General features: G+C 51.6%; 1 protein-coding gene and 1 non-coding gene across 4 annotated transcripts; one reads left to right on the top strand and one right to left on the bottom strand.

Moving 5' to 3' along the window:
• Positions 1 to 9: 9 nt before the first annotated feature.
• Positions 10 to 7,576, top strand: COX4I1 (cytochrome c oxidase subunit 4I1). 3 transcript variants are annotated; one of them, XM_068528683.1, is made up of 5 exons: positions 10 to 124; positions 1,334 to 1,407; positions 5,489 to 5,656; positions 6,310 to 6,441; positions 7,333 to 7,576. In XM_068528683.1, the coding sequence occupies exons 2-5, from the start codon at positions 1,335 to 1,337 to the stop codon at positions 7,467 to 7,469; spliced, it is 510 nt and encodes a 169-aa protein (XP_068384784.1). In that variant the 5' UTR covers positions 10 to 124; position 1,334; the 3' UTR covers positions 7,470 to 7,576. The 3 variants fall into 3 exon arrangements, with proteins under 3 accessions (XP_068384784.1, XP_068384783.1, XP_068384785.1); XM_068528682.1 differs by having other exon boundaries at positions 47 to 153; XM_068528684.1 differs by having other exon boundaries at positions 68 to 89.
• A 4,332-nt stretch (positions 7,577 to 11,908) lies between these two features.
• On the bottom strand, positions 11,909 to 12,039 carry LOC137753991 (U6atac minor spliceosomal RNA). The gene has a single exon (XR_011071670.1). It is a non-coding gene; the product is annotated as a U6atac minor spliceosomal RNA (small nuclear RNA).
• Between the last annotated feature and the right edge of the window lie 1,650 nt (positions 12,040 to 13,689).

The raw sequence follows: 13,689 nt of genomic DNA, 5'->3' as shown, positions 1-13,689 counted from the left end.
GTCCTGTGACCTCCGGTGCGGTCGGGCGCGGGGTGGGGTCCTCCTCGATCCCGTGGTGCTCCGCGGCGTGGCCTCTCTGTCTTCCGGTCGTGAGTAGCCGGGGTGTAGAGGGCAGTCGCGGCGGGTACGTTGGGCATCGGCTGGGGGCGGCAGGTGAGGCGGGCAGCGGCAGGTCTGCTCCGCGAGGCTGGTGAGGGTCGGGCGCAGGGAGCCGTCGGGCCTGCGTGCGCGCCGCGCGGCGCCAGCAGGAACCGGCGCTGGGCCTCCGATCCCAGTGATATTGAGGCCGGCCGGCGAGGGCTCCGGGCTCGGGAGCCGCCGGGTGGCGGTCTCTGTGCCTCCCAGAAGCATCCGGCAGGTCCTCGCCTGCGCTGCCGCGGCCGCGGGCTGGCTTCGGCTCTGACCTTGGAGCGTCCGCTGGCCGCGGGCGCGCACCCTAGGGCAGCTCGCTTTGCGGGCTCCCGGCCACCTTTTCAGACGGTGCTGCGCCACCGCCCCGGGTGTAACGGGGCTCAGGGGCAGGCGTTCGGCGTCCGCCCACGCGCGGGCCAGGCAGGGGGAGAAAACACGGGAAACGGGAACGAGTTCGCCCCTGATGTCATGCTTGTGTTTATTCTGCCCGTAATGGGTATTTTCTGAATGCGTTTGGGATCCTTTTCGTCATCGGTGGGGTCCCCTGAAACGTCCAGTTTTAAGGGAGGGGGAGGTAGGGAGGCTAGGCATGATTCAGTGAAGGCCCAGGTGAGAGGTGGGTCATCCAGGTCATTCGTTGTCCTGCAGGGTTTGGAAGTGGCCCAGGGCCCTGTCTGCAGCCTTTCTCCCGGGTTTCCCCTTCCTGTCTTGTGCACATATTAGGTCTTAAAGCAAATAATGAATGCAGTGCGTGCCACAGTCCCTTTGAACTGTTGACTTTTTTTCTCTGAACAATGGAGCCCATCATAGCGGCACATTCTAGCTTTTCCAGAGTCTCCTTTAAAAATATTTTTCTCTTTGCTTTTTAAGAAAGCCAATGTTTAAAAAGCAAAAGGAAAGAAACGATATGCAAAAAAACCCAAAAACTCAGTTTTCTCCGAATTGCCTTAAGTGTATGCATATGGTGCTTGGTTTATAATGAAGCTCCGTTAAAACGTGCTGACTGCTGAGGAAAAATAACCTCATCCTAGGTTAATTTGTGAATTCAGAGTCAGTAATGAAGAAGGGATCAGTTATGCTAGAGGGGAGAAGAAGAAAAAAGAATTGCATTGACTTCCAAAATGCATTGGGGCAAAAAGAAGAATCATTCCTAATAGGTGTTTACGCTTATTCATAGAGAAGGTACACTTTTATCTTTCAGAATGTTGGCTACCAGAGTATTTAGCCTAATTGGCAAGCGAGCAATTTCCACTTCGGTGTGTGTACGGGCACACGGTAAGTGTAACTTTTCTTTTTGCTCTGTTCTGTTTAAGGCCCTGTGCTGGTGTTTCAAACACAGAGGGCTGAGATGGCTAAGATCCTGGTCACGATGTTGAGGAACTTGAGGGGAGGTATAAATATTTTAATGGGGTATACTTCTAGATTAGAGAGTATTTATGAATCATATAGAATTCTGGTCTGGGTCTTTGCTTATACTGATATTTTCCCCCTTTTCCTTCCCTTCCCATATTTTCAGGTTCAAGTTCAAGTTCCAGCCCTTTTAAGAGATCCCCACTGTACCTGACTTTAACACTCTCTCCCTCCGACAAAACTCCCAGCCACTTACCTTGAACATGGTTTACATTATTGGGACAATGGAAGGGAAGGAGTTTGGACTTCCTCGCCTGAACTGGGTTTAATCTCATTTCCCCCTTGGACTAGTTACTCAAGTTTAGGAATCTGTTTTCTCACCTGAAATATATGTAAAGAGCTTAGTGCAGTGCCTGGCACATAGCAAGTTTAGTTTTGCATTTATCAAGCATCTTCTTTGTACTTGTCACTGTTAGGCACTTAGAATAAAAGAATATGAGATATGAAATCATTCCCCAAGAATGTTTGCAGTCTGGAGAGGGAAGATACATGAAGGCAGCGTTTCAGTAAGAGATGGACCCTGAGGAGGAACATTTAGCCTGGCCTCTGGGGTACAGGGGAGGCTTCTGGAGGAGAGGCCTTGCTCTGCCGAAGGGCTAGTAGGTTTAACCTCACATTCCAGAGGGGAGTGGCATTCCAGTCAGAGGGAAAACAAGCGGAAGGAGGAAGTGCAAGTCAGCATGGCAGGTTGTGTTACTGAGGGGTCGAGGGCAAGGCTTGAATGGTGGCTGATAAAGGCAGAGAGCAAGGCTTATGTATCCAGGGGCTCAAAAGCTGTTGCCTGAGTTGCTTTGTGTGTGAATTTTTCATTGAAATTGTGTCCTTTAATTGGCAACACTGTTGTCTTACCTTTCTCTATGTTGCTGATATAGCTCAGGATAACACTATGGACACAGACTCTAAAAAGGAGCATTTTAGTAAGAGTATTATTGAAATATGTAATTTAAATGACTAGGTAATGAAAAAAATTAGTTGTTTAGTTAATACATGCAGAAAGAAGCACTCCTTCACTAAAAGCCTGGCAAGTCATGTAGGACAGAAATTACATTTTGTTTCCATTTTGGTTTTGCTAATATATTTCCTTAGCTTTTAGTTTGTTTGCTTAGTTTAGTTGGTAGTATAATTTACAGAAAGGAAAATTTATCTTTTTTAGGTGTTAAGTTTCTACGGATTTAGGTACACTCACACAGTTGTGTAACAACGACCCCTGTCAGGACATACAACATTTCCGTCACCCCCAAGAGTTCTTTCATGTCCCTTTGGTCGTTCGGATCTTCTGTAAGAAGTCAGCTTGAACCTCCCTTTGTGGCACTGGTCATGACTTATTCTTAGGGTATTGCTTTAGGCAGAGGAAGTCAGATCTAGTCAGTCCCTTCTTGAAGCCCTCCGCTGGCTTCTTGTGCCTGGAGTAAGGTCCGCACGCAGCCTCTCTGGTCTCGTCACGTCAGGCTCAGGATGGCAAAGGGCAGCCCAAACCGGCCCTTCCTGTTGGCTCACGCCCCCAGCCCGCACTGGAGTCCTGCTCCGCACATGCGCCAGGCTGGCCCCTCCTGCCTCAGCCCCAGAGGTGTGGATGGTTGCTTCTTTCGAATCATCACCCTCCGTGCAGGTGTTATTTCAGAACAGCCTTTCCTGACCACCTGTCCTGCCTTACCTTGCCTTGTGCTTCCTTAGAGACTGTGGATTTGGGGTAGTTTTGAGTGTCGTCTGCTTCTAGAGCGCCAGCTTTGGAGGCCAGGGACCTGGCCGGGCTTATTCATTGCCGCGTCTCCAGCACACGGTAGGCAGGTGGAGAGAACTGCAGTCCATTAGACAAGTCTCGTCCTTTAATTTTGAAGTTTTACTTGTACAAGTCGTACACGAATACGTGAACCGGTTCTCCACATAAAATAGCACAGTCTGGAGCACCATTGGTAGCCCCTGTGGGAAGTTTGGATGTTTGTGGGGAGACACGTCTGATGGAGAGGGGAGCTCAGATTCCCCAGATTGCCTCAGCCGAGGCTCCCCAGGATCCATCCAGGTTGAGGATAGAAATGCTAAAACATGCACTAGAATGCGAAGTCTTTGCTTTCTCTCTTTTTAAAAGGAATGTTTGGTGTGTTAAGCTTTATGTGTCTGTGCTCCGCACTCCCCTCCCCGCCCCCCGTTTACTGGGGGACCAGGCCCAAAGTGCTGAAGAGCCCTTGGCAGCCCTGAGATCACGAATTGGCCATTCTTGTTCTAGAAAGCGCGATTTTATGCTTAAGAGTGCTCGAAGGTTATGAGCATTTACGTCTTTATAACAGCTTTATTGAGATGTAATTTACATAACACACATTCACCCGCTAAAGGGTGCACTTCAGTGGTTTTTAGTTCCTTCGCTGAGTTGTGCCATTATCACGCAGTCAATTTTAGAACGTTCTCATGACCCTAGTTAACATCTATTTTTAATAACTCGTGTAACCTGAGTGCTTTGTAGTTTTTTCATCATTTTGATAGAGTTTTTAAATTGGAAGGTAATTCTAGCCATTTTCATCTCAGATCCTTTTGGGATAAGGTCGGGTATAAATATATAAGTATGGTAGGCATTTGCAAGTCACAGATACACATCTAGAGGAATTTTACTGCTTTAAGACTTAAGGTTTTATTTCACTACTGTTAACATGTTTGGGGAGATTTTAATCATTGGGACTAAGCTAAATGGAGGTGAAGCATTTTTGCAGGACTTCATACCTCTAAACCAGTTTGGAACACAAAATTTTCTTGCAGATGTAGGGTAGAATTGAACACGGCTTTTTGCAGAGGGAAAACCCTAAATAAAATTGAAGCTATTCCTTTTTTTTCCTGCTGTCTGAACTTTCTTCCTCTTTACTGGAAGAATACATGGGTACACACCCACTTGAAGGCACTAAAATTTCTGACTTTTTGAGCAGAATCCTCATTTTGTCCTCTCCTCTTTCCACTGATAACAACTTGGGTTTAACTTGCCAGGGGTTTTGTGTGTTTAGTTACACATACCTGTGAGTATCTACATGTAACTTAGATTTTTAAAAAGAAAACATAACCCTGATAGTGTTCTGTGACTTGGTGGGTACACAATTGTCTTTCCATTTTGGGCACATGGATCTCCGTCATTCATTGTACTGTTGTAACTTGTTTCCTGCCATGCATGTACCCCTGGTTCCCTTCCTCTGCTTGCCTTTTTCTTTTTTTTCCAGATCTCTCATTTCCCAACATTCTCTGTAGTTTATTGTTTGGTTCCCGCTTCTAGCATGTAGACACTGGTAGGCAGGAATGTTTGCGTTGTTCACTGACGATCCCAGATTGGAGCCACGCTTGGCATACAGTAGGTGCTTGGTAAACCTTTGTTGAACAGGCCAAATGGCTCTGTGATAACGCGTTTCTAAGGAGCACAGCTTCTTAGTGCGTCCTTGGTTGGACACAGGTTATTTGATACTTTGCTGTAATAAGCAGTGGCGCAGTAACCAGCTTTTCATACATCTTTCTTTCTGAACTTTGAACCCTTGTTTCTTTCATGAGGTTTACATTGTTTGTGTTCTTCCCCATTAGTTGGAGTCCCTTGCAGAAGGGCCTCCCCTTAGTCCAGTCTCCGGTCCAGCCCAGGGAACCCGAGCGCCCTCTCTGACCTCTGCATGAACACTGGTCGTTGCAGGCAGTGCCGCCTTGTTAGCGATGCCCCGGCAGGTTTTTGTTTTGCTGCGATGAAAAGCGCTGCTGTTAACGCATCTGCCAGCCTCACTCTGCTGTCTGGGCCCCTCAGGACAAGCCTGCTCCCTGTTGCACATGACAGTCCTGTGGCTGTTTGGAATGGTGGCCGCAGCCCCTGGGATAACTGAAGTTTTCAGGGTGCACGTACACGTACTTATTTTGGTTTTTAGAAGTACCGCCTTGTTTGTAACTCTGAACCTATGGGAATTTTCAAATATTTATCCAATGCATGTTTTAGGGAGTGTTGTGAAGAGTGAAGACTATGCTCTCCCGAATTACGTCGACCGGCGTGACTACCCCTTGCCCGATGTGGCCCACGTCAGGGACCTTTCTGCCAGCCAGAAGGCCTTGAAGGAGAAGGAGAAGGCCTCCTGGCGCAGCCTCTCCATTGATGAGAAAGTTGAACGTGGGTATTGAAGGGAAGCAAGGGCAGCTTGTGTTGGGCGAGAATTCTCCTGATTCTGGGCTGCCGCCCAGAACCCAGCGTGCTGGGGAGGGTGGGGTGCTGTGGCCCTGTGGGGCTGTCCAGGGCCCAGGCCCCTGTGTCCAGGCTTGTGGGCTCCAGCCCCCCCGGGGAGGAGCGGGAACAGGGATACAGAGCTGCTGAGCGGGGCTCTGTGGAGGGCTTAGCGTGTGAGTCGCTTCTCGGGGCCTCCCTGGGTGGGACTGGGTTGGCTGTAAATTATTGACGGAAGAGCAGCGAAATTTCACTGTCAGGTAGGAAAGAGGCATGAAAGTATCATGGGCTTAAACAGACCCTTAAACCTTAATCTAAAGGAGAAAGAATTTCACTGCTTTTTTTTTGCCCAGAGTAAACTCCATTATGTTATGTTACGAGGGTATGAGGGTTGCCCAGTCCAACAGCAGTAACTTCACGCATCTCCTTCCTTCCCCCTTATGTGTGCGTGGGTGCGTCCGGGCCTCAGGCCTGTGTTGTGTTCCTAGCTGTATGTTTGCCGCCCCCGTGTTGTGGGGAGCAGTGATGGAGCCCCGCCGCGAGGAGGGGCTGTCGGTCCCCGTGGCCCTCTGCGCCTGCAGCGCTGTCCTTTCTGTTCCCAGTGTACCGCCTTAAGTTCAAGGAGAGCTTCGCGGAAATGAACAGGAGCACGAACGAGTGGAAGACGGTTGTGGGCGCTGCCATGTTCTTCCTCGGCTTCACTGCTCTCATCCTCATCTGGGAGAAGCTGTACGGTGAGTGGCGGGGAGAGAAGGGGCCGTGTACCCGGAGCGGCTGCATCTTTCAGTGCCCAAGAGTGGGCCGTGGGGCCTTCACACAGAATCGGCGCTTCCGTCCTGGGCTCCACCCCCAGCTTGTTTACCGGGTCTGAGAGACGGGCTCACGTGGACGGAAGTGGTGTGTAAGCCGAGTCTGCTTTATTCTGAGCGGGCCACGCTCGGTCATGCACGGCTTCCTTTGTACAGCACGCCACCTATCCAGTAGTGGTTTCTCTGCTCGCCGGTCAGTTGTCAGAAGAAGGAGTAGTGGAGGTTAGATCAAGGAGAAGGGAACTGTTACGCATCAAGGGCCGTTTCAGCTGTCGGGGAGGGACCGCAGCTCAGTAACCGGAGTTCTGGGTCTGTGGACCTAGCAGTTCGTGCTCAGCCATCGCTGGGGCTGCCTGCTTGCTCGCTCGTGTGCTGCCTGTCCTGTGTTCTCTCCGCCCAACCGAGGACGCATCGTCCCATTCTCAGGAGGTGTGGTCCTGGGTCTGTGGCCTGCCTGTGGCCGCGGGTCGGTGACAGACCTGTGACCCTCTGCTCTCCCCCGCGTCACCTTTGGTTCTGTTTGTGCTCTGTGCTTGCCTGTAGACCCGTTGTCTGTATCCTGTAGAGAGGACGTTCTGCTTTTAGCTTAAGTATTTTATTGCTCGCTTTTACAAACGAAGGAATAGTTTGCAAATGTCGAGTTGTCAGTGCCCAGAATTCGAAACCAGTGTGTGTGCACGCGTGTGGCTGGCAAGTGGCAGACGACTGCGCTGGTCGGGTCGCCAGTGAGGGGGGAAGACCTCGCCCGTGTGGCGCGTTGGCTCGGCAACACCTTGTCGGGACCGTGTCGCCTCACGAAGCTGTTTTGGGCTGCAGTGTACGGCCCCGTCCCGCACACCTTTGAGGACGAGTGGGTGGCCAAGCAGACCAAGAGGATGCTCGACATGAAGGCGGCCCCGGTCCAGGGCTTCTCAGCCAAGTGGGACTACGAGAGGAACGAGTGGAAGAAGTGAGGACCCGCCGCTCGCACGCGGAGCCCCCGTCTCCTCCCTGCAGCTCCGCACGTTTACGGCGGTGCTCGTTCCCAGTACCAGTGCTAATAAACAAGCGGTTTACGTGACGTCCTTGTGGCTGGTTCTTTGATGATAACTGAATGAAATGGAAGCGTCATTTGAAACACAGAACGTTTCTCCCAAGTGTCTGTAGTGAATACATTTTGGGTATAAACGAACTGGCAAAAGTAAGTTGTATAAGGGGATAGCATATAAAAACTAAAAATACAGAGTCCTGTGGTATGGGATGTTTCGACAAGAGATTTTCATGAGAGTTAAATCCCCATCACAGTAGCCAGACTGACAGACCTCCCCGTGGTCGCTTCCCTCCTGGGACTGTCTCTCCCCTTGCAATTGTGAGTGTTGGTTGGAGTGTGTGACCACGAGATTGGGAAGGGCAGACCGAGTTCTGCACTCCTGCCTTTTTATCTAAGAAGCAACAGCGAAGCCAGCTGTAGGCTGGGCAGGCGTTAAGGAGCCCTGCCCGAGCCCCCGGCAGCCGTCCTGGGGGGGCTCCTCCGTCTGTCCTGTGGTTCTCTCCCCTCGCTCTAACGTCTGTTCCCCTCACTGGGTCCTGGAGCCCCTGCGTGGGGAAGCAGAACAGATTCCGGAACAGAGCTGGTGCAGAGGGGTCTCCCAGCAGCGTTGGTGCAGGGGGGGGGGGTCGGGGGGGAGCTGTGACTGGGAAGGGAAGTTGGTCCCTGGAGCTCGACCAGAGGGATGTCCCAGGAAGTTGGCCTTAGACGGGCTTGTGAGAAGGCTTGAAGCAACCAGTGTGACAGGAGGAGCGGGGGAGCTGTAGCCCGATTGCGTATCTCCCGCTGCTCTGGAAATGGCCCTGCTGGCTTGTTCTCAAGGGCCAGCTGACTCCTCGGGAGGCCCTCTGCGGGGAGGACGTGCCGGGAGCTGTGGGGTGCGAGTCTGGCTGTGAGGGCCAGCCTGTGGCTCTGGGTGGCTTGGCCCTCCCTCGGGCAGTGCCATTTGCAGCTCCTTCCCAGCGAGAGCTCCTGTGGTGGGGCTGGAGTTCCTGACCTGGCCCCTCACCTGGCTCTGCTGACCCTTGAACGATCACTGGTGGGTCCCCTGCCATGGGCCAGGCGCTCACCGTCTCACTCTCCAGAACGACCCCAGGAGGAAGGGGCCCTTCCTGGGTTGGGTGGTGGAACTGAATGCAGCTAGAGGCCGAGGGCTCTGCCTGAGTGGGAGTGGGGGGTGCTGGAGACTGACCCCCAGACGGCTGCTCCCCCGGAGTGGCTTCACACGGAGTCTCCCTGGGCCTGGGGGCTTCCCCCAACCACGTCGGAACCACTTGTGCACTTGCTCAGAGGATGACCACCTGTACCTCAGCGTCAGATTCCAAGATGTGACTGCTGTCCTCTTCTGTCTTTATGGGTTTATGCCTTAAAAAAAAAAATCCCTTTACTGCCATTTTAGTGGAAAGTCAGCAGGAAACAATGAATGCTCGATCCAGCCCACCATCCTTAAGCTGGAGGTCTACTGAGCACTTATGGATAGTCTGCATGTTGTGAGAGTGACGGTGTGAACACGACCCTTGGGGCTCACCGTTGGGGCTCCCAGGAGCACCGAGGACGAGTGAAACAACAGACAACGTAATTAGAGGGTTCGAGAGGGCTCGGGGCGGTGATGGAGAGGGTGTTTCAGCTGGGGGTGGGAAAAATTCGAGGTCGGTGATGGGAGACATCCCCGAGGAGGTAGCCCGTGAGCTGAGACTTGATGACTCTAGCCCACCCTTGAGCAGAGGCAGGGACGAGGGGGCGTGGGTGGAGACAGTCACGCTCGAAGGACCATGGACAAAGGCCCTGAGGACAGAGCTCACTCGGTTCGAGGGCCTGAAAGACGACGCATGGGGCTGAGACCCTGTGAGGGAGGAGAGGAAGGGTGTGGAGAGCATGGGGGCGCAGGAGAGAGGGCAGGCTGAGCTCTCTCGGGGGGTGCGTTCATGTGGCCGCAGGCTGCCCCTCCCAGGGTGTCTGGGGAGACTCGTGGTTCCTTGTGTGACATGAAGTTGGGGCAGGACTTTGAGAAACACCAAGAAGGCTGACGGGACAGCCACCGGCTTAGCTCCCCGGAGGCCAGAGGGGTCCCTGTCCCCTCCCCAGGAGTGGGGATTCTTCAGAGTGGGGGTCCCTGACCAGCCAAGGCTTGGGCTCTACCTGGGACCATTGCAAGGCCCTGCTGGGCTGCTGTTCTCACCTGACGCGTGGAGAGCTCCTTGCCGTTTAGAGTGTGTTTCATCCTTTTCTACTATTCTTATTTTTACCTGTCACTCGGTGCTCACCTTGTTAGCAGCTGGCAGCTTTCTACCCTGTGGAACTTAAAAATCATTATGTACAAAGGGACAAGTAACAGCAGACGTATCAAACGCAGCTCTAGATGCCAGAAGGCAGTGGAACGACAGTTTCAACTAGAATGATAAAATCAGCTAAACTGTTAACCAAGAGCAAGGGAAAAAATAAAGATATTCACAGGCGAACAGGAAGAGTATTTATTACCAACAGGTCTTTGCTGAGAGAAGCGCTGAAGGACATAGTCCAGGAAGGAGAAAACTGAACTCGGAAGGAATGAGCTATAAGAAAGAAGGGGGAGCAAAGGGATTGGAAACCATGAGGGCAAAGCCACCCAAACACTGGTTGCCTACAACAATAAAAATGATGATGACCAATTTGGGGGGAGGGATGGTTAAAAGCAAGGGGGAGGGGATTCTGGGGAGGTGAAGGCTGTGGTGGCATACTTTTTGAATTTCTGTGAAGCCCCACATAGAAATGGTAACTAGAGAGCAAAACCAAAAACCCTGTTGATAATACCAAAAAATTAGGTGAGGAGATATGACTATGAGCCGACCCCCGTGATCCCCCAAAGTACAAATGGGTGGGGGCAGATCAAGCACGGCCACAAGCCCTGCACAGTATCCGCTTTGGTGCCAGGGGAAGCAGAGGGAAGCAGGGACAGCTGATGGACCTGAGGGCTGAGACCCCGGGGTAGCCAAGGATTTTATCAGGGAGGAGGTGTGGTGGGACCATCTGATGAAGCTAGGAGGGTTCCCAGTCCAACAGCAGGCGAATGCTGGGGGCCCTCAGTAGGGTTCAAGGGGGCGGGAGTACTCCCAGTCCTGACACCCTCCTGGGCTGACCTCTGAGCCCGGGACCCACACTGCAGAGAAGTTGCTGAGAGTGGGGTCAGATTGACCAGGACAGGGATGGCAGGGGTGAAGGAAAGGGGAGCCCCAGATACATGTGGAGGAAACTGAAGACAGTCCCCAGATCTCAGAAGGCCAGTTGCCATATTTTTCAACCCCAAATGAAAACAACCTTGTGAAATTAGAAACGTTATACTGAACCACACCTCCTTCTAGAAGTTCAGGAAAGTGAACTTCAGCTTCGACAATGGATTAACGTCCATCCAACATATTTAAATCTCTGGGTCCTGAGACACACAAGGAAACAGGGAAGCGTGAGCAACACTCAGGGACAGAAGCAGCCAACAGGAATGGGGGTTGTTGGCCGGCTCTCCCCCCAGCACGTCAGTGTGTGTTCAGTGGGTCCGTGAACTAAGCCGCCGTGGTGACAGGGATGGAGGCCGTGCAGGCCGCATAACCTAGACTTCCTTTCCCCGAGGCTGACCTGGCGGCCACGGATGTCGCGTGCCTAACCTGCCAACGGCGGAGACCGTTGAGAAGCCCCAGCACGGCACCAGCGGACTTCTTCGTGCAGCAGGGGGCTCACTGGTCCCGCTACCCCTCACCTAGAGTCAGCGGACTTCTGAACACTCAGTGGTGGGCACTTGGGCGATAACGCTTTCAGGGAATGGGATTCTATCTTACAGGATGCAGTATATGCCTTTTTTATATCAATTTTGTATTGCGGGAGAATATATGTAGCATGAAATTTACCATTTTAACCATTTTTAAGTGTCTAAGTCAATGGCATTAGGTACCTTCGCATTGTTGTACAGCCATCATCGCTCTCCATCTCCAGAACTTTCCATCATCCCAAACTGAAAATTCCGTACCTGTTAAACCGTAGCTCCCCATTCTCCCTTCCCCCAGCCCCTGGTAACTGCTCTTCTACTCTCTGTCTGTATGCATTTGCCGACCCTATGAACCTCATGTAACTGGAATCATACTGTGTGTGGCCTTGTGTGTATGACTTATTTCACTCAACATAATGACCTCAAGGTTTGTTCATGTTGTAGCATATGTCAGAATTTCCTCCTTTCTTTTTTAAGGTCGAATAATTTTCCATTGTATGTATACACCTCATTCTCTTTATCCCTTTTTCCTGTGAGGGTCATTTGGGTTGTTTCCTTTGGCTGTTGTGAGTAATGCTGATGTGAACATGGGTGTACCAAATTTGTTTGGGTCTCAGCTCTCGATTCTTTGGGAATACACCTAGAAGTGGGAAGAACCAGGAAGTAGGTAGCAATGCTTTAACTGTCTGCATGTCGTGAGACCCAAGGGCATCTTCTGTCCTCATCAAGGAGAATGCTAACTGTCTTTCCTTTCATACAGAACGATGCTTTTAATCAGGGACCAATGTGTGGTTCTCTCTTTCTCTTAGACTGAATACATGGGCCAGGGATCTGAGGTGGAAAGGGGAGTGTCTCCTTTCACAATTACACCTAATAATACACCGACAGGGTCTTTGTTTCCCATTTGTGAACACTCTCTCTGTTGGTTTGGAGGTCTGATTCCTTAGGGAATGAATGCTTCCACCAGGAGACACCACAATGGGCTCCCGTGAGCTGGAGATTGAGTCCGCCAAGACTGGATGGGCTCCTCATGCCACTGACCAACAGAAAGAGAAGGGGGTTACTCACTCTGTGGGACGTGTGATCCCGAGTATAAACGGGCAATGGGGTTTGTGTTACATAATGGGGCTGAGGAAAGCTACGGCTAGAACCCAGGGGACACTCCTGGGTGCCTCTTACTTAGATCTTCCAAGTCCAACAGTCGAAGTTAACGTAAAACAATAGTTCACAGTAACAACAAAGAGACAGGACCACCAAGGATTCAGACCCTATTCATGACCTACGTGAATGAAGGTCACTCCAATAGGTGAAGAACCTCAACCAGCTGAGCCCTGGAGAGGGGCAAAGGAAACAGAATGGGTAGCAGAAGAAGGAAGTTAAGAGTGTTAATTATGGCTTCATGACCGTTTCAGAAATCAGGACGGCAGCATCCAGGCATATTTTCTTCCTTGCTTGTTGTGTGTGCCCGTGGGCGTATTAACTAGTTTTTCTTTTCTGCCTTTCTTCTCCGTATTGTTTTCTACACGTCTGTTGGAGGTTAATTTTACGGTTTAGTCCCTAGGTAAGAATACTCAGATGAGACTGTGACTGAATTGAAGGAGCAAGTCACATAGCCCAGGGATACCTACAATGGCCCTTGGGACTCATTTTGGGCTGAGGGTAAGAACATCTTCCTTTGTATGAAGGCCGTTTGCATCTTGTTTGGTGGGGTCGTAGAGTCGTCTGATGTCGTATGGAGGTTCTTAAACGTGCGTGGTCACAGAGTAGCCTAAGAGATGGACTGTGCCAGGTAAGTTATTGTCTTGGCTTCAAACCCGCCCTTCCACACTGGCTGATGGATGCTGGGGCCAGGATGCTGCAGACTGCATTTGGGCTTGGCCAGCTGGCGTAGCCTCTGCTGCTGGGGGCCCTCAGGGAGCCGGAAGGCTGGAGGAGAAGGGAGCTCTTCCTGTCTGCCCCTGCTTCCTGTCTGCTTCCTGTTTGCTTCCTGTCTGCCCCTGCTTCCTGTCTGCTTGCTGTCTGCCCCTGCTCCCTCTCTGCTTCCTGCTTGTTTCCTGTCTGCCCCTGCTTCTTGTCTGCTTCCTGTCTGCTTCCTGTTTGCTTCCTGTCTGCCCCTGCTTCCTGTGTGCTTCCTGTCTGCCCCTGCTTCCTGTCTGCTTCCTGTGTGCTTCCTGTCTGCCCCTGCTTTTTGTCTGCTTCCTGTCTGCCCCTGCTCCCTGTGTGCTTGCTGTCTGCCCCTGCTCCCTGTCTACTTCCTGTCTGCTTTCTATCTGCTTCCTGTCTGCCCCTGCTTCCTGTCTGCTTCCTGTTTGCTTCCTGTCTGCTTCCTGTTTGCTTCCTGTCTGCCCCTGCTTTTTGTCTGCTTCCTGTCTGCCCCTGCTCCCTGTCTACTTCCTGTCTGCTTTCTATCTGC

This window comes from Eschrichtius robustus, chromosome 19 (genome assembly GCF_028021215.1).
Source record: "Eschrichtius robustus isolate mEscRob2 chromosome 19, mEscRob2.pri, whole genome shotgun sequence".
In the NCBI taxonomy this organism is placed as follows: domain Eukaryota; kingdom Metazoa; phylum Chordata; class Mammalia; order Artiodactyla; family Eschrichtiidae; genus Eschrichtius; species Eschrichtius robustus.
This window is presented reverse-complemented; position numbering and strand designations above follow the sequence as displayed.